We start from the raw sequence: 18433 nt of genomic DNA, 5'->3' as shown, positions 1-18433 counted from the left end.
GTGCACTACTTTTGATCAGGGATCTGGTCAAGTAATGGCCAGCATACTGTACTGTATGTAAACTAGTTCCAGTAATGACCAGCATACTGTACTGTATGTAAACTAGTTCCAGTGATGATCAGCATACTGTACTGTATGTAAACTAGTTCCAGTAATGACCAGCATACTGTACTGTATGTAAACTAGTTCCAGTGATGATCAGCATACTGTACTGTATGTAAACTAGTTCCAGTAATGACCAGCACACTGTACTGTATGTAAACTAGTTCCAGTGATGATCAGCATACTGTACTGTATGTAAACTATTTCCAGTAATGACCAGCATACTGTACTGTATGTAAACTAGTTCCAGTGATGATCAGCATACTGTACTGTATGTAAACTAGTTCCAGTAATGACCAGCATACTGTACTGTATGTAAACTAGTTCCAGTAATGACCAGCATACTGTACTGTATGTAAACTAGTTCCAGTAATGACCAGCATACTGTACTGTATGTAAACTAGTTCCAGTAATGATCAGCATACTGTACTGTATGTAAACTAGTTCCAGTAATGACCAGCATACTGTACTGTATGTAAACTAGTTCCAGTAATGATCAGCATACTGTACTGTATGTAAACTATTTCCAGTAATGACCAGCATACTGTACTGTATGTAAACTAGTTCCAGTAATGGCCAGCATACTGTACTGTATGTAAACTAGTTCCAGTGATGATCAGCACACTGTACTGTATGTAAACTAGTTCCAGTAATGACCAGCATACTGTACTGTATGTAAACTAGTTCCAGTAATGACCAGCACACTGTACTGTATGTAAACTAGTTCCAGTAATGGCCAGCATACTGTACTGTATGTAAACTAGTTCCAGTAAGGACCAGCATACTGTACTGTATGTAAACTAGTTCCAGTAATGACCAGCATACTGTACTGTATGTAAACTAGTTCCAGTAATGATCAGCATACTGTACTGTATGTAAACTAGTTCCAGTGATGATCAGCATACTGTACTGTGTGTAAACTAGTTTCAGTAATGACCAGCATACTGTACTGTATGTAAACTAGTTCCAGTGATGATCAGCATACTGTACTGTATGTAAACTAGTTCCAGTAATGACCAGCATACTGTACTGTATGTAAACTAGTTCCAGTAATGATCAGCATACTGTACTGTATGTAAACTAGTTCCAGTGATGATCAGCATACTGTACTGTATGTAAACTAGTTTCAGTAATGACCAGCATACTGTACTGTATGTAAACTAGTTCCAGTAATGACCAGCATACTGTACCATATGCAGGCCAGAGTGGAGGTGTGGACACCGCAGATCTCTCTCTCTCTACAGTAAGTAGGACATATCCCTCTCCCTCGATCATCTCCCTTCCTATTCCAGCACAGCCCAGGAACCAGAGAACGTTAATATCACGTTCCTCAAACCACGCAGACAGACACACACACGGCGCTCTCGTTCACACACACGCACTGATGAGAAAATCTATTCAATTCCCCTAACCGTCATTAATCTGAGCTCCGGCTCCATTACGGAGATTCAGCATAATGAGATGGTGTGTGTGTGTGTGTGTGTGTGTGTGTGTGTGTGTGTGTGTGTGTGTGTGTGTGGGGGGAGAGTTATGAGGAGCTGGTATTAGATTGTGTAGTGCTATGACTGAAGCGTCCCTGCTGATGTGCAGGACAATGTGTTTGTATTACATTTTACAGAGACAAAAAGAAAACGCATCTAATATTCCTTCTGTCATTGTGTGCCGTGAGTCCTGTGTGTGTGTGTGTCTGTGTGCGTATGTCTGTCTGTGTGAACGCTAATAAAGAAGTGTGTTCCGATCTAAGATAATTACACTCTTGCACAGGGACAGAATCCAGGAGTGTGTGTCTGATGGTAATCTCCTGCATGCAGCCTCTAGTCTAGGGGCTAATCTGAGTCAAAGTGTTCAAGGCATCGGAGCTCCCAGAGAAAGCACAAGAGAGAACAGACTCTGCCTCCTCGTGCAGCAGCAAAGCTCTTCATGTTCCAGGAGAAGAAGACCAGAGCACACCAGCCACAGGGGCTGAGGTTGGGGCTCTGCAGGGAGATGGTTTGGAGCTGAGAATGGTGCTGGGTTATGCCGGTCCAAAGCCCTGGAGCCGCACATATTCCAGAGGCACCGTCCCATCACAGGGAGGGAGCTGCAAACTGTATGTATGAATGCAGAGTATGTATATGAGTATTATACATACTCTGCATTATTTCAACTTTCTTAATAATGTATTAGGTCAGATGCTGTGTGATGCTCTCACACGTCATTACCCCAGCTCTCCTGTTCCGCTCGTTTCTGCTTTTTTGAGTTTAGAAAGTGGAAATGGCAAATGCCAGCCACTCATTTAGCCAGGAGTGGTTAACATTTAGGAAAACAGAGAGGGGAAGACAGGGACAGCCTACATTCTGACAGATGAATCACAGCTCTAAACGGAGCCCTGTGACGTGTAAGTGTGTCTATGTGTGTCCATGTGTCTGTGCGTGTCAGGACTAGTTAAGGAGGAAAACAGGATTTGACTGAAACAATAGAAATAAAGGATGGAATATGGAATATGGAGGAGCCAATAGGGGAGCTGGATTAGTCCACCTCACAGCCAATTAAACACTCCCGTTAAACACTCCCCATCGTAACTGATCACTTCGCCATGGTAACTCATGACATTGTCAAGGTAAATGATCATATCATCACGGTAACTGATAGTTTTACCAAGGTAAATGATCATATCATCACGGTAACTGATAGCTTTACCAAGGTAAATGATCCTATCATCACAGTAACTGATAGCTTTACCAAGGTAAATGATCATATCATCACGGTAACTGATAGCTTTACCAAGGTAAATGATCATATCATCACGGTAACTGATAGCTTTACCAAGGTAAATGATTATATCATCACGGTAACTGATAGCTTTACCAAGGTAAATGATCATATCATCACGGTAACTGATAGTTTTACCAAGGTAAATGATAATATCATCACGGTAACTGATAGTTTTACCAAGGTAAATGATCATATCATCACGGTAACTGATAGTTTTACCAAGGTAAATGATAATATCATCACGGTAACTGATAGCTTTACCAAGGTAAATAATAATATCATCACGGTAACTGATAGCTTTACCAAGGTAAATGATAATATCATCACGGTAACTGATAGTTTTACCAAGGTAAATGATCATATCATCACGGTAACTGATAGCTTTACCAAGGTAAATGATCATATCATCACGGTAACTGATAGCTTTACCAAGGTAAATGATCATATCATCACGGTAACTGATAGCTTTACCAAGGTAAATTATCATATCATCACGGTAACTGATAGTTTTACCAAGGTAAATGATCATATCATCACGGTAACTGATAGCTTTACCAAAGTAAATTATCACGTCATAATGGAGTTGGTGCGGAGCTAGAGAAGATAGCTCCATGGTTTTCTCTATTGTACTGTACAGCACTCAAAATGTGTGTGTGTGTGTCTGTGTGTGCGTGTGTGTCGTTGGTTCCCTTCACTAGCGGTAAACAAAGTAAAGTGCACATCAGGGAAACTAAACAAGCGTTCAGGATGATAAGTCGATTGCCAAATCACTCCTGAATGGTCTGGTGAGTGTTTCTTCAGCTGGAGTGGCTGAGGCCAGAGAGCCAGCCAGCCAGTTGAGCAGAACACTGTCTGTGTCCCTGTGCTGCTGTGTGTGTGAGTGAAAGTGTGTGAGGGAGTGAGCCAGTCTAGTAGTGGTAGATAGTAGTGGTAGAACCCCACACAGCCAGTCTCAGTGATAGTAGTGGTAGAACCCCACACAGCCAGTCTCAGTGATAGTAGTGGTAGAACCCCACACAGTCAGTCTCAGTGATAGTAGTGGTAGAACCCCACACAGCCAGTCTCAGTGATAGTAGTGGTAGAACCCCACACAGTCAGTCTCAGTGATAGTAGTGGTAGAACCCCACACAGCCAGTCTCAGTGATAGTAGTGGTAGAACCCCACACAGCCAGTCTCAGTGATAGTAGTGGTAGAACCCCACACAGCCAGTCTCAGTGATAGTAGTGGTAGAACCCCACACAGCCAGTCTCAGTGATAGTAGTGGTAGAACCCCACACAGCCAGTCTCAGTGATAGCAAAGTGATGGAACCCCACACAGCCAGTCTCAGTGATAGTAAAGTGCTGGAACCCCACACAGCCAGTCTCAGTGGTAGAACGCCACACAGCCAGTCTCAGTGATAGTAAAGTGCTGGAACCCCACACAGCCAGTCTCAGTGGTAGAACCCCACACAGCCAGTCTCAGTGATAGTAAAGTGCTGGAACCCCACACAGCCAGTCTCAGTGATAGTAAAGTGATGGAACCCCACACAGCCAGTCTCAGTGGTAGAACCCCACACAGTCAGTCTAAGTGATAGTAGTGGTAGAACCCCACACAGCCAGTCTCAGTGATAGTAATGTGATGGAACTCCACACAGCCAGTCTCAGTGATAGTAAAAGTGATGGAACCCCACACAGCCAGTCTCAGTGATAGTAAAGTGATGGAACCCCACACAGCCAGTCTTAGTGATAGTAAAGTGATGGAACCCCACACAGCCAGTCTCAGTGGTAGAACCCCACACAGTCAGTCTCAGTGATAGTAGTGGTAGAACCCCACACAGCCAGTCTCAGTGATAGTAATGTGATGGAACTCCACACAGCCAGTCTCAGTGATAGTAAAACTGATGGAACCCCACACAGCCAGTCTCAGTGATAGTAAAAGTGATGGAACCCCACACAGCCAGTCTCAGTGATAGTAAAGTGATGGAACCCCACACAGCCAGTCTCAGTGATAGTAGTGGTAGAACCCCACACAGCCAGTCTCAGTGATAGTAGTGGTAGAACCCCACACAGCCAGTCTCAGTGATAGTAAAGTGATGGAACCCCACACAGCCAGTCTCAGTGATAGTAAAGTGATGGAACCCCACACAGCCAGTCTCAGTGATAGTAGTGGTAGAACCCCACACAGCCAGTCTCAGTGATAGTAAAGTGATGGAACCCCACACAGCCAGTCTCAGTGATAGTAAAGTGCTGGAACCCCACACAGCCAGTCTCAGTGATAGTAAAGTGATGGAACCCCACACAACCAGTCTCAGTGATAGTAAAGTGATGGAACCCCACACAACCAGTCTCAGTGATAGTAAAGTGCTGGAACCCCACACAGCCAGTCTCAGTGATAGTAAAGTGCTGGAACCCCACACAGCCAGTCTCAGTGATAGTAAAGTGATGGAACCCCACACAGCCAGTCTCAGTGATAGTAAAGTGATGGAACCCCACACAGCCAGTCTCAGTGATTGTAAAATGATGGAACCCCACACAACCAGTCTCAGTGATAGTAAAGTGATGGAACCCCACACAGCCAGTCTCAGTGATAGTAAAGTGATGGAACCCCACACAGCCAGTCTCAGTGATAGTAAAGTGATGGAACCCCACACAGCCAGTCTCAGTGATGGTAAAAGTGATGGAACCCCACACAGCCAGTCTCAGTGATAGTAAAGTGCTGGAACCCCACACAGCCAGTCTCAGTGATAGTAAAGTGATGGAGCCCCACACAGCCAGTCTCAGTGATAGTAAAGTGATGGAACCCCACACAACCAGTCTCAGTGATAGTAATGTGATGGAACTCCACACAGCCAGTCTTAGTGATAGTAAAGTGATGGAACCCCACACAGCCAGTCTTAGTGATAGTAAAGTGATGGAACCCCACACAGCCAGTCTTAGTGATAGTAAAGTGATGGAACCCCACACAGCCAGTCTTAGTGATAGTAAAGTGATGGAACCCCACACAGCCAGTCTCAGTGATAGTAAAGTGATGGAACCTACTACTGGCTTCACAGGCAGCATGAAAGAAACACTCCAGGTCCACGGTGAAAGAGAGAGGGAGAGTTTGTTTGTTTGTTTGTTTGTGTTGTGTTTGTGTGTGTGTGTGTGTGTGTGTGTGTGTGTGTGTGTGTGTGTGTGTGTGTGTGTGTGTGTGTGTGTGTGTGTGTGTGTGTGTGTGTGTGTGTGTGTGTGTGTGTGTGTGTGTGTGTGTGTGTGTGTGTGTGTGTGTGTGTGTGTGTGTGTGTGTGTGTGTGTGTGTGTGTGTGTGTGTGTGTGTGTGTGTGTGTGTGTGTGTGTGTGAAAACAGAGAGCATCCCAGGGCATGCACACACTATAATGAGGCAGTGCACAAACACTCCTCAGCTCAGAGTGACAGCAAGGTCAGAGTGCAAGTCTGAATGACTTCAGTTTCCTCACAGAGAGAATACATAAACAGCCTGGGAAGCCAACTCAAGCACTGACATTAACTTCCTCACCACACAAACTCTGCCTCAACATTATCAGTGTGTTGTTCAGTGTGTGTGTGTGTGTGTGTGTGTGTGTGTGTGTGTGTGTGTGTGTGTGTGTGTGTGTGTGTGTGTGTGTGTGTGTGTGTGTGTGTGTGTGTGTGTGTGTGTGTGTGTGTGTGTGTGTGTGTGTGTGTAAAGGCCTATTATTGCAACAGTGTGTGAGGCCACTGGGGGTATAGTTAGTGAATTGTTGTTGAGGGAAAGAGTTCAAGAACATAGCTCTATGTCTTCCATCTCTTTTGTTCTATCTCAGTCCCCACCCATTTTCTTTGTCTCTCTAATCACTCTCTCTAGTGGGGGATATTAACGATCCATCGTTACTCTACTCTGCTCCATTAGGAGGTTCCGCCCTAGCCCAGTGCTACGCTACACACACACAGTCTGTAAACCAGAGAGTGAGAGCAATTAGAGCAGAGAGAGCGAGAGAGAGATTCTAATGCCCATATATCCTAGGCAACACAGACCTAATGGGCAGAACAAACACTGCTCATACAGGACACACTCCTCAGACTGAACACGGCTCAGCCAGAACACAGCAGGGCAGGGAGGCAGCGAGGAAAACCCCCTGTTGCAGCATATGTTCACCTCTAAACATTGCCTGACCTCAGGCCTACCGCAGTCATTCTCTGTGTTTCTCCCTGTTTTGTGTGTTAATTGATGCCCAGAAGGTTAGAAGTGTGTTTGTTTGGCCACATGGCTCCAGGTGTGTGTGTGTCCCACCTGGCTGTAACACGCTGATCCCCAGCAGGTTGGACGTCCTGTTGGCCACTTTGCTCCAGGTGTTGTCGTAGTTCCTCCTCCACAGGAGGGCAGAGCACTGATACGTCCCCGCCTCCTTGCGCCCAGCGCGCGTCACAGACAATCTGAAGTTGGTGTTGGAATGGGAACGGTCCACGGTGGTGCGGGTGCCCAGGCCCAGCAGCTGCTCACCCCACTGCAGCGTGCCCTCGCGGGTAAACGTCACCAGGTCTCGGAACATGCCTGCTGTGCCAACCTCCCCAGAAGAGCCCGAACTGGCGGGCATGAAGCGCCAGGTGACAGAGGCAGGCACACGAGGGTTATGGCGGGGCTTCACCAGGCACTGGAGGTCAAACGAGTCGCCAAATGTCACGCTGGGCGTCCGCGACGACGCCGAGACCACAAAGGAGGATTCTGGGAAAACAGGAAGAAATGCATTACTGTTGGGGAGTAAGGTTAACCAAACTGACCCCTAGCTGCTATGTTCTTTATTTAACCTTTATTTAACTAGGCAAGTCAGTTAATAACAAATTCTTATTTATAAAAGACTGCCTATCCCGTCAAAACCAAGACGACGCTGGGCCAATTGTGCGCCGCCCTATGGGACTCCCAATCACAGCCAGATGTGATGCAGCCTGGATTCGAACCAGGTACTGCAGTGATGCCTCTTGCACCGTCTTAGTCCACTGTCCCACTCGGGAGTCCCTATCCTATTCTCTAACTCCTATTCCTTAACTCCTATTCCCTAAGCACTTTACTATTTTAAAAAAAACTAAAAAACATTTTAGTCATTTAAAACAGCAATTGGGTTAAGTGCCTTACTCAAGGGCACACTGACAGATAATTCACCTAGTCGGTTCTGGGATTTGAACAAGGAACCTTTCGGTTACTGGCCCAATGCACTTAACCGCTAGGCTACCTGCCACCCACTTGATGTACATGTGAAAGGATTGGAGAAGTAAGCAGTGTGGCAGGCCAGGCAGCATAACAGAGGCCATGGTGGTGACAGACTGTGATGGAGAAACCCTCTTCTTTAATACACGGACAAAGGGGGAGTGAAGGAGAAGGGATTGCAAGACTGAGTTGCATTCAGGGAGAGTTGAGTAACTTGCCTTTGATCAACAAGTTAGCCGTTAGAATCCATTCACTGTCCTCTGAAACACAACATTATGGAGAGGTTGTATAAATGTGTGTTTGTAGAAGATGTACTGCATTTATAAGGGTTAATGCTAACACACAGATCCCCCCTCTCTCACGGTGGGCACAGGTCGGTGGGTGGGTGGGTGAAGGATTCACCTGCTGAGATTAACACTGACAACACTTACCCAGGGTGCACAGGGGCATAGTTCCAGAGCCTGTGATGACAGAGCAGAGATCGATTTCTCATGACTCCCCGGGGCGGCCACAGACAGCCATTTGCCCAGCAAAGGGAGTGTGTGTGTGTGTACGTGTGTAAGAGCAGAGCTGAAAACCATTGGTGATGCACCACCAGGAAAGGCTCCAGGGAGAGATTTTCTCTAAGAGCTGATGTTCGATCTGCTTTCTTCTCTAGCCAATCCAAACTTTTCTCATTAAGATAACAACAGTCACCCTGGTTCAGATAATAGGGTCAACATACACCTACACCACACCACTTAGAGAGAAGAGAAAGAGGTGGGAGAGGTTCCCCGGTACTTCGGTCCACCATCAGGTATCCTGCTGTAATATCCTTCATTCCAAATGTCGACAAAAGAAAATACGCTAGACGAGGTGGGATTTTTTGAGTCTGTAAAATGAATTATGCAAGAAATGTCAGTGGAAATGCTTATGTACAAATATTGATATAATAACCATCATATCGAAGTAAACTTGGAGTCACACGATGACATGTTGTGTGGTCCTCCCACTACGACTCGCAGTTTACCAGGCTACAGATGAAATCAGCTCCCTGTCAACACTCAGAGCACACTATCACTAATCCCCACAGGGCAGACAGCCACAGTGGAAGAAGACGCATTGTGATAAAGGGGAATGGAAGGCCAGGTGGAGGATCATCTTGAAGACACATGTACACGCTAGGGATGGGGTTGACTATTTGAATATTTGAAGATCTGAACAGATATTAGTATTCGATTACTTGGGACAGTATTTCTTTTTGAGAAGAGTGCAGCCCATAAAAAAGACATACAGGTAGCCTGCACACATGTAGCTTGTTGTTATTGTCGGTCAATTAAAATGGCACCACAGTCAGAGGCTCCATGTCTAGCAAGTGAAGTGGTAGATTTCTGGAATAAAAATGAGGGAATGAAGTTAGTTAAATGCGAAGGAGTAGGCTACAATGATCAATCAACAGGTGGGCTGTTGTTTCATATGAATGCAGCAGAATAGCGTCAATTAGCCTTGCTACATTAGATAGCTAGCTGGCTAGCTTAGCTGGCTATATGTTTCACTTAACCTTTATTTAACATTTATTTAACTAGTCAGTTAAGAACAAATTATTATTTACAATGACGGCCAACCAAAAGGCCTCCTGCGGGGAAGGGGGCTGGGATTAAAAATAAAAATATATTAAATAAAAATATAGGACAAAACACATCTACTGTAGCTTCTTTACAACAATGCAGTCAAAAAGGGCACACCTGATGGTATGATAGATAACATATGGCAGCAACATGTCTCTCTAACAAGCAAGTCGGTTTGGCTACTTTCTCCCTCCTCATCTCCCTCTCTGCCACACACATCTCACCCATCACCCCGACTCTCTCGAACAAGGGGCCAGGGTTCCAGTCTAGAAGCACGGTTTCGACTGCTCCTATAGGTTTGCTTCGGTACTGCAGTTTAACTGACACCCGGCCCAGAAAAAAATGATTTCCATAGACGGCCACAGAGAAGTCAGATTAGAAAATTCCTAATAAGACACTTTAGTCATCACTTTTGTAGACAAAACACCCATTGAATTATTCAAATTATTGTCGATGAGGCCGTTTTCCCCCCCATTTTTCCCATCACTCACACTTGACATTTCATATCCAATGTCAGCCATGTTTTTGGATGACGTCGTCGCTGCTCACTCGAGCACATGGTCTGTATCAACCGGAAGCAATCCGGATATAGACGGTCCATGAATCGGCATATGCGACTGTGAGTAGATAACCTTAAAAACAATGGTCAGACATCTTGGACGCAGTTTCCAGTTCTTATTATACCTCAGTGCTCGAGCTGCGAAAGCAAGTCTCCATTTAAGTTTTTAAAAATATATGTTTTTCTGTAAAAACACATTTATTTCGACTATCCAGATATCATGATATTATAAGAATACTGAAATTATTTAAAATGCCCATCCCTAGTACACACAAACAGGCATGAGCGCACACGCACACACACACACACAAATGAAAATAAACATGTCGGAACGATAACAAATCCCAAGATCTACATAGTCTACATAATTCATCAGTTGCTAAAACACAACACATGACCAGTTAAAAAGCTGACATGTTGTCTCTCCCTCTACGGCACCACAAAGTTCTGCTGCAGGGACAAATCCCTTTGCTGTGGGTGCTGAGCCCTTGGCTCCCCAGTGCCTCAGTCAGTGCTTCGCTCCAGTGCGCTCAGTCAGCCTGTACCAGGGATGTTCAGCTTAACTCAGCACTGACAGAGAAAAGCCTGCCCACTGCTAAACACATTTACAACTGCATTTACATTATAATAATTCTGGCTAATCTGTGTGTACACAAGTTGTGGAATGTGTGTCTCAAGTCAATATTGTGTGTTTGGTGTCCATTGAGCATAATATCATAAAAAAGTAAAACTACATTTGAAATCAGCATGGTGTGTGTATGTTTGTGTGTGTGTGTGTGTGTGTGTGTGAATGTGTTGCGGTGGCACATACCCCTTGGGGGGATATTCATACCTACATGAATAAAGCGTGCTTTGTTTTCCAGACCCTAAATGAGCTAGTCATCACAATCTCTTACAGCATAAACTGTTCTCTATGTGTTCCTGACATCCCTCTGCACACGCTTACCAATTGTCTACACACTGATGGCCTGACGTGTGTGTGTGTACTCATTCCAGGGAAAAGCTAAAGAATTTTCTTCACAGCTATGCTCGTGTGTATGAGGGTACGTTAGCCTGTTGCAAAAGCTTACAACTTGTCATGACAAAATTACCTTGATGTGTGTGTGTGTATACTGTACTCTGTGTGAGGGTCCCTTGCATAATGTTGTGACAGTGATGGTGTGTGTGAGTATATGTGTTTGTATCTTCCTGAGTCACGACGCCATGCTACACACTCACCCACGGTCTTAACAGTGATGGCCTTAGTAGCTGACTTCTCCCCTATCTTCTCCCAACTCTGCTCGGACTCTGTCCCGGCCTCCACCCACTCTGTGGCCGTGCACCAGAACAGCCCTTCGTCCCCAGGCAGGGCGTTGTAGAGGGACAGGGTATAAATGTCCTCCTGTACCCTCTCCACACGGATCTCCCCGTAGCTGGAACGCTCACGGTACCCAGGGCCTGGTCGGACAGTCCCGTCGCGGTCTACAGAGGCCAGGTTCTGGGGAGGGGTGGAGCCCTGCTTCTCACTCCACTGCCAGACCACAGAGAGAGGACCCGCAGTGGAGTGGATGGAGCAGGTCAGCTGGACCACGTCCCCCTCCTGGACCTCCGACGAGTTACTGGACAAAGACACTGTGACATTACTCTCTGGTGGAGGGAGAAAGGAGTGGGGGAAGAATGGAGAGAGGGAGGGAGGAGAGTGTAGGAATAGGGAGGGGTGTGGAAGAATGGAGAGAGGGAGGGAGGAGAGTGGAGGAATAGGGAGAGGGAGTGAGAGAGGGAGGGGGAGAGTGGAGGAATAGGGAGAGGGAGGGAGGAGAGTGGAGGAATAGGGAGTGAGAATGAGAGAGGGAGGGGGAGAGTGGAGGAATAGGAAGTGAGAGAGAAAAAATAAACAAATCAGTCAAAATTGATCCAAACCTCAGAAACAAAATATTGAATAAAAAAATGAAATAATAGACCCAGGCCTCTTATTTTGAAAAATTCATAGAAGACGGGCACAGTGATGCTGAAACACTGGTGGTTAACCCAATAAATTACTGGGAGCTTGCTGGTGGTTTACCCAATAAATTACTGGGAGCTTGCTGGTGGTTTACCCAATAAATCACTGGGAGCTTACTGGTGGTTTACCCAATAAATTACTGGGAGCTTGCTGGTGGTTTACCCAATTAATTACTGGGAGCTTGCTGGTGGTTAACCCAATAAATTACTGGGAGCTTGTACACTCTGATCTGTTTCACCTGTCTTTGTGATTGTCTCCACCCCCCTCCAGGTGTCGCCCATCTTCCCCGTTATCCCCTGTGTATTTATTCCCGTGTTCTCTGTTTGTCTGTTGCTAGTTCGTCTTGTTTGTTCAAGTCAACCAGCGTTTTGTGTCTCAGCTCCTCCTTCCAGTCTCTCTTTTCTCACCCTCCTGGTTTTGACCCTTGCCTGTCCTGACTCCGAGCCTGCCTGCCTGACCTGCCTGCTTGCCGACCTATACCTTTGCCCCCCTCTGGATTACTGACCTCTGCATGCCGCCCGGTATGGATGCCCCACCTCTGGTTTACTGACCCCTGCCTTCCTTGAACTGTCTATTGCCTGCCCCTGTTGGAATATTAAACTATTGTTTATTCGACGTGGTCTGCCTCTGGGTCTTACCTTCATACCTGATAGGAGCTAGCAACTCTATTTTTATAGCATACAGTTTACTCGTCGTTAGTCTGCACCTCTACCAACTTTTTGAGGTGTGTGCCAGCTCATGCTTTTTTATTGAAAAAAATCATAGACACGAGCAGTATTGTATGTACCGGTATGGCATCTAGAGTATACTGACTATGCCTGTACAGTGCTGTGAAAAAGTATTTGTCCACTTACAAATTTTCTCTACTTTTGCATATTTTTTATACTGAATGTCATCGGATCTTCAACCAAAACCTAATATTAGATATAGGGAACCTGACGTTACAAATAACAAATTACATACTTATTTCATTTATTTAATAAACAAAGTTATGTAACACCCAATTATCCTGTGGGAAAAAGTAATTGCCCCCTTACTCTCTTTAGCTGCAATGACTCCAACCAAACGCTTCCTGTGGTTGTTGATTAGTCTCACGTTGCTGTGGAGGAATTTTGGTGTACACTTTGTACACTTTTGAACTTTTTTTAAATCAGCTACAACATCTCAATTGGGATTAGGTCTGGACTTAGACTAGGGCATTCCAAAACTAAAAATGTTTTGCTTTTTAACTATTTTCATGTAGACTTGATTTTGTGTTTTGGATCATTGTCATATGTATGTATGTATGTATGTATGTGTGTATGTGTGTATGTATGTATGCAGGTAATCCGGCAGGGTCCGCAGCGGTTAGAACATTGTGCCAGTAACCAAAAGGTTGCTCATTTGAATACCCATTTGATGCCTCGATGAGCATGGCATTTAACCCTAGTTTGTAAAACAACTACACTTCAGTGTACAGTGGCAAGAAAAGTATGTAAACCCTATAGAATTACTTGGGTTTTTGCATAAATTGGTCATAAAACTTGATCGGATCTTCATCTAAGTCAAAACAATAGACAAACAGTCTGCTTAAACTAATATCACACAAACAATTATACGTTTCCATGTCTTTATTTATCACACCGTGTAAACATTCACAGTGCAGGGTGGAAAAAGTATGTGAACCCTTGGATTTAATAACTGGTTGACCCTCCTTCGGCAGCAACAACCTCAACCAAATGTTTTCTGTAGTTGCGGATTAGACCTGCACAACGGTCAGGAGTAATTTTGGACTATTCCTCTTTACAAAACTGTTTCAGTTCAGCAAAATTCTTTGGATGTCTGGTGTGAACTGCTCAAGGTCATGCCATAGCATCTCAATTGGGTTGAGGTCAGGAATCTGACTGGGCCACTCCAGAAAGCATATTTTCTTCTGTTGAAGCCATTCTGTTTTTGATTTAATTCTGTGTTTTGGGTTGTTGTCCTGTTGCGTCACCCAACTTCTGTTGAGCTTCAATTGGCGGACAGATAGCCTAACATTCGGCTCCCTCCACCATACTTTACAGTTGGGATGAGGTTTTGATGTTGGTGTGCTGTGCCTTTCTTTCTTCCACACAGTGTTGTGTGTTCATCAACGTTTTAGTTTCATCTGTCCACAGAATATTTTTCCAGTAGCACTGTGGAACATCCAGGTGCACTTTTGCCAACTTCAGACGTGCAGCAATGTTTTTTTTGGACAGCAGTGTCTTCTTCTGTGGTGCCCTCCCATGAACACCATTCTTGTTTAGTGTTTTACCTATCGTAGACTCGTCAACAGAGATGTTTGCATGTTCCAGAGATTGATGTAAGTCTTTAGCTGACACTAGGGTTCTTCTTAACCTCATTGAGCATTCTGCACTGAGCTCTTGCGCAGAGGACGGCCACTCCTAGGGAGAGTAGCAACAGTGCTGAGCTTTCTCCATTTAAAGACAATTTGTCTTACTGTGGACTTACTGTGGACTGATGAACATCAAGGCTTCTAGAGATACTTTTGTAACCCTTTCCAGCTTTATGAAAGTCAAGTCAACAATTCTTTATCTTCTTAATCTTAGGTCTTCTGAGATCTCTTTTCTTCGAGGCATGGTTCACATCAGGCAATGCTCTTGTGAATAGCAAACTCAGATTTTGTGAGTTTTTTATAGGCAAGGCAGCTCTAACCAACACCAATCTCGTCTCAATAGATTGGACTCCAGGTTAGCTGACTCCAATTAGCTTTTGGATTAGCCTAGGGGTTCACATACATAATTTAAACATTCAGTGTAGGAAAAAGTAAAAATACAATAATTTGTGTGTTATTAGTTGAAGCACACTATGTTTGTCTATTGTTGTGACTTAGATGAAGATCAGATCAAATTTGATGACCAATTTATGCAGAAATCCAGGTAATTCCACAGGGTTCACATACTTTTTCTTGCCACTGTGTGTGACAGTAAAACGTATATATACACTGAACAAAAATATGACCGCAACATGTAAAGTGTTGGTCACATGTTTTATGATCTGAAATAAAAGATCCCAGAAATGTTCCATATGCACAAAAAGCATATTTCTCTCAAATGTTCTTCACAAATTGGTTTATATCCCTGTTAGTGAGCATTTCTCCTTCGCCAAGAAAATTCATCCAGCTGATAGCTGATGAAACTGAGAAGTATTTCTGTCTGTAATAAAGCCCTTTTGTGGGGGAAATCTCATTGTGATTGGCTGGGCCTGGCTCTCAAGTGGGTGGGCCTATGCCCTTCCCAGGCTCACCCATGGCTGGGCCCCTGCACAGTATTGTGAAATTCATAGATTAGGACCTAATGAATTAATTTAAATTGACTGTATCCTTATATGAACTGTAACTCAGTAAAATCGTTGAAATTATTGCATGTTGCGTTTATATTTTTGTTCAGCAAATACAGTACCAGTCGAAAGTTTTCAAGGGTTTTTCTATTTTACTATTTTCTACATTGTATAATAATAGTGAAGACACCAAACTATGAAATAACACATAAGGAATCATGCAGTAACCAATAAAGCGTCAAAATATATTTAATATTTGAGATTCTTCAAATAGCCACCCTTTGCCTTGATGACAGCTTTGCACACTCTTGGCATTCTCTCAAACAGCTTCATGAGGTAGTCACCTGGAATGCATTTCAATTAACATGTATGCCTTGTTCATTCGTGGAATTTCCTTCCTTCTTAAGCGTTTGAGCCTATCCGTTGTGTTGTGACAAGGTAGAGGTGGTATACAGAAGATAACCCTATTTGGTAAAAGACGAAGTCCATATTATAGCAAAGAACAGCTCAAATAAGCAAAGAGAAATGACAGTCTATCATTACTTTAAGACATGGAGGTCAAATTTCAACAACTTTGAAAGTTGCTTCAAGTGCAGTCGCAAAAACCATCAATCGCTATGATGAAACTGGTTCTCATGAGGACCGCCACAGGAAAGCAAGACCCAGAGTTACCTCTTCTGCAGACGATAAGGTACCAGCCTCAGAAATTGCAGCCCAAATAAATGCTTCACAGAGTTCAAGTAACAGACACATCTCAACATCAACTGTTCAGAGGAGACTGCGTGAATCAGGTCTTCATGGTCAAATTGCTACAAAGAAACGACTACTAAAGGACACCAATAATGAGAAGAGACTTGCTTGGCCCAAGAAACATGAGCAATGGACATTAGACTGGTGTCCTTTGGTCTGATGAGTCCAAATTTGAGATTTTTTGTTCCAACCGCTGTGTCTTTATGAGCGCAGAACAGGTGAACAGATGATCTCCGCATGTGTGTTTCCCACCTTGAAGCATGGAGGAGGTGTGATGGTGTGGGGTGCTTTGCTGGTGACACTGTCTGTGATTTATTTAGAATTCAAGGCACACTTAACCAGCATTGCTACCACAGCATTCTGCAGCAAAACGCCATCCCACCTGGTTTGTGCTTAGAGGGACTATCATTTGTTTTACAACAGGACAATGACCCAACACACATCCAGGCTGTGTAAGGGATATTTTACCAAGAAGGAGAGTGATGGAGTGCTGCATCAGATGACCTGGCCTCAACCCAACTGAGATGGTTCGGGATGAGTGGAACCGCAGAGTGAAGGAAAAGCAGGCAACAAGTGCTCAGCATATGTGGGAACTCATTCAAGACTGTTGGAAAAGCATTCCAGGTGAAGCTGGTTGAGAGAATGCCAAGCGTGTGCAAAGCTGCCATCAAGGCAAAGGGTGGCTACTTTAAAGAATAAAAAATATATTTTGATTTGTTTAACAATTTTTTGGTTACTATGAGTAGGTGTATCCAAACTTTTGACTGGTACTGTATGTATGACACAGCAGCATGTGTGTCTCTGGAGATGATCCCTCTACTTTAGCCTAGGGGCACCTGAGCAGAGAGCGAGAGAATGTCAGACACACACAGACCCCAGTGGACTGATGCGTGGGGGTTAGCAGATCCCACTTCTGAAACCAAATGTAATGCAGCATCTACCCCCAGTCCACCCGGGGCCGGCCCTGAGATCACACGGCTCAGCGTCTGAGGGATTCCGCCTCAGAAGAAAGTGCAGGATAGAAGGATAAAAGTGTTCAGCCGTCCGTCCTCTGTGCTTTAAAAAGCCCCTCACTCCTTCTCGCATCACATCAAGTTCTTTCACACACGGCAGAGCCTGGTGGAGCGCTGCCCAGCCAAAACACCCCCTTAACCCTCGGGGTGATGGGCTTAGTCTCCAGAGACACAGGGAAGGCTTCTTTCCCTCTCCCTCTCTCTCTCCCTCGTTCTCTCCATTTCGTTCTCTCTGCCATCAGAGGTTTTCTCAGAGCTAACCACCCCTCCTAACAAGCTCTTGGGAGAATAAAGAATGAAGTAGCCTTTCACACTTCGATGAACAAAAGGAATGCCTCCATCCGTTTCTCTTCCTCCCTCCGTCTTTTGATTTCAACCCAGCTTTTTTCGGTGTTAAATACATTATACATTCTCTCCGTCTCTCAGCTCTAAGTGTCAATGTGGATGTGCGTGAACATCACACATGGTTAAGCAGGCAGAGGGCAGCTTCTCTCCTCTTCAAACCTGCCTGTTTTTCTCCTTCTCTCTTTAAATCTCAGATCTTTTTCCTCTTTTTATGTCTACCACTTGTAACTTGTCTCCCCCATCTCCCTTCCTTCATTGTTCTCTTTTCACCTATATCTTTTCACTGTGTGTTTTTCCTCCCCCCCTCCTCTTTAATCCCCTCTCTATCTCCGTTCCTTTCCGTCTACTGCCCCACTCTCACTCGCTCGCTCCCCCCATCTCTCTCTCTCTTTCTCTCTCTTTCTCTGTGTGTGTTTGTAATTCATAGCAGCGCTTCAGGACCCCTCTCCCCTGCAAGGTAAACTCATCCATCAGGACTGATTTGTCAGCACTGTTTACAGCTCTCTGTTCCCTCTGCCTGCCCTCCCGCTCTCAGCCCTCTCTAACCCATACTCCCCCATCAACCCATCCCCCCAATCAGGGCCACACAGAGGCCACTGTCTAATTGGCCCAGATACAAGTGGTGGTAACTAGAGGTAGGTGCGTCGGGGGTGTTGTCTGTATAGGGGAGTCACCTTGACCCCATACCTCTCTTCTCGCTGCCTGCAGCCCGGTACATTTTGACCTCCCTCCCTGCTGTAATCATGGTTATTACACTGTAAAAACTCCATAAAATGCTTATATAGAACATTAAACCTCTGTTAGGGAAACAAAAGGTCCCATTAGGCAGCATTTTGGGGATTACTGGAGCCATGCCGAGGCCA

General features: G+C 44.8%; 1 protein-coding gene across 1 annotated transcript in view; it reads right to left on the bottom strand.

The window, feature by feature from the left end:
- Positions 1–18433, bottom strand: part of LOC139403264 (immunoglobulin superfamily member 3-like) — a 130428-nt gene that overhangs the window by 21825 nt on the left and 90170 nt on the right. Inside the window, exons 5-6 of the mRNA XM_071146933.1 lie at positions 11400–11807; positions 7104–7535 (exon numbers count right to left, since the gene is read on the bottom strand). Of these exons, the coding sequence (XP_071003034.1) occupies positions 7104–7535; positions 11400–11807 (840 nt within the window). The remainder of the gene's footprint in view (positions 1–7103; positions 7536–11399; positions 11808–18433) is intronic.

The sequence above is a fragment of the Oncorhynchus clarkii genome, chromosome 3 (genome assembly GCF_045791955.1).
Source record: "Oncorhynchus clarkii lewisi isolate Uvic-CL-2024 chromosome 3, UVic_Ocla_1.0, whole genome shotgun sequence".
NCBI classification, from domain to species: domain Eukaryota; kingdom Metazoa; phylum Chordata; class Actinopteri; order Salmoniformes; family Salmonidae; genus Oncorhynchus; species Oncorhynchus clarkii.
Note: the sequence above shows the minus strand (reverse complement) of the source record. Positions and strands in the feature narration are given on the sequence as shown.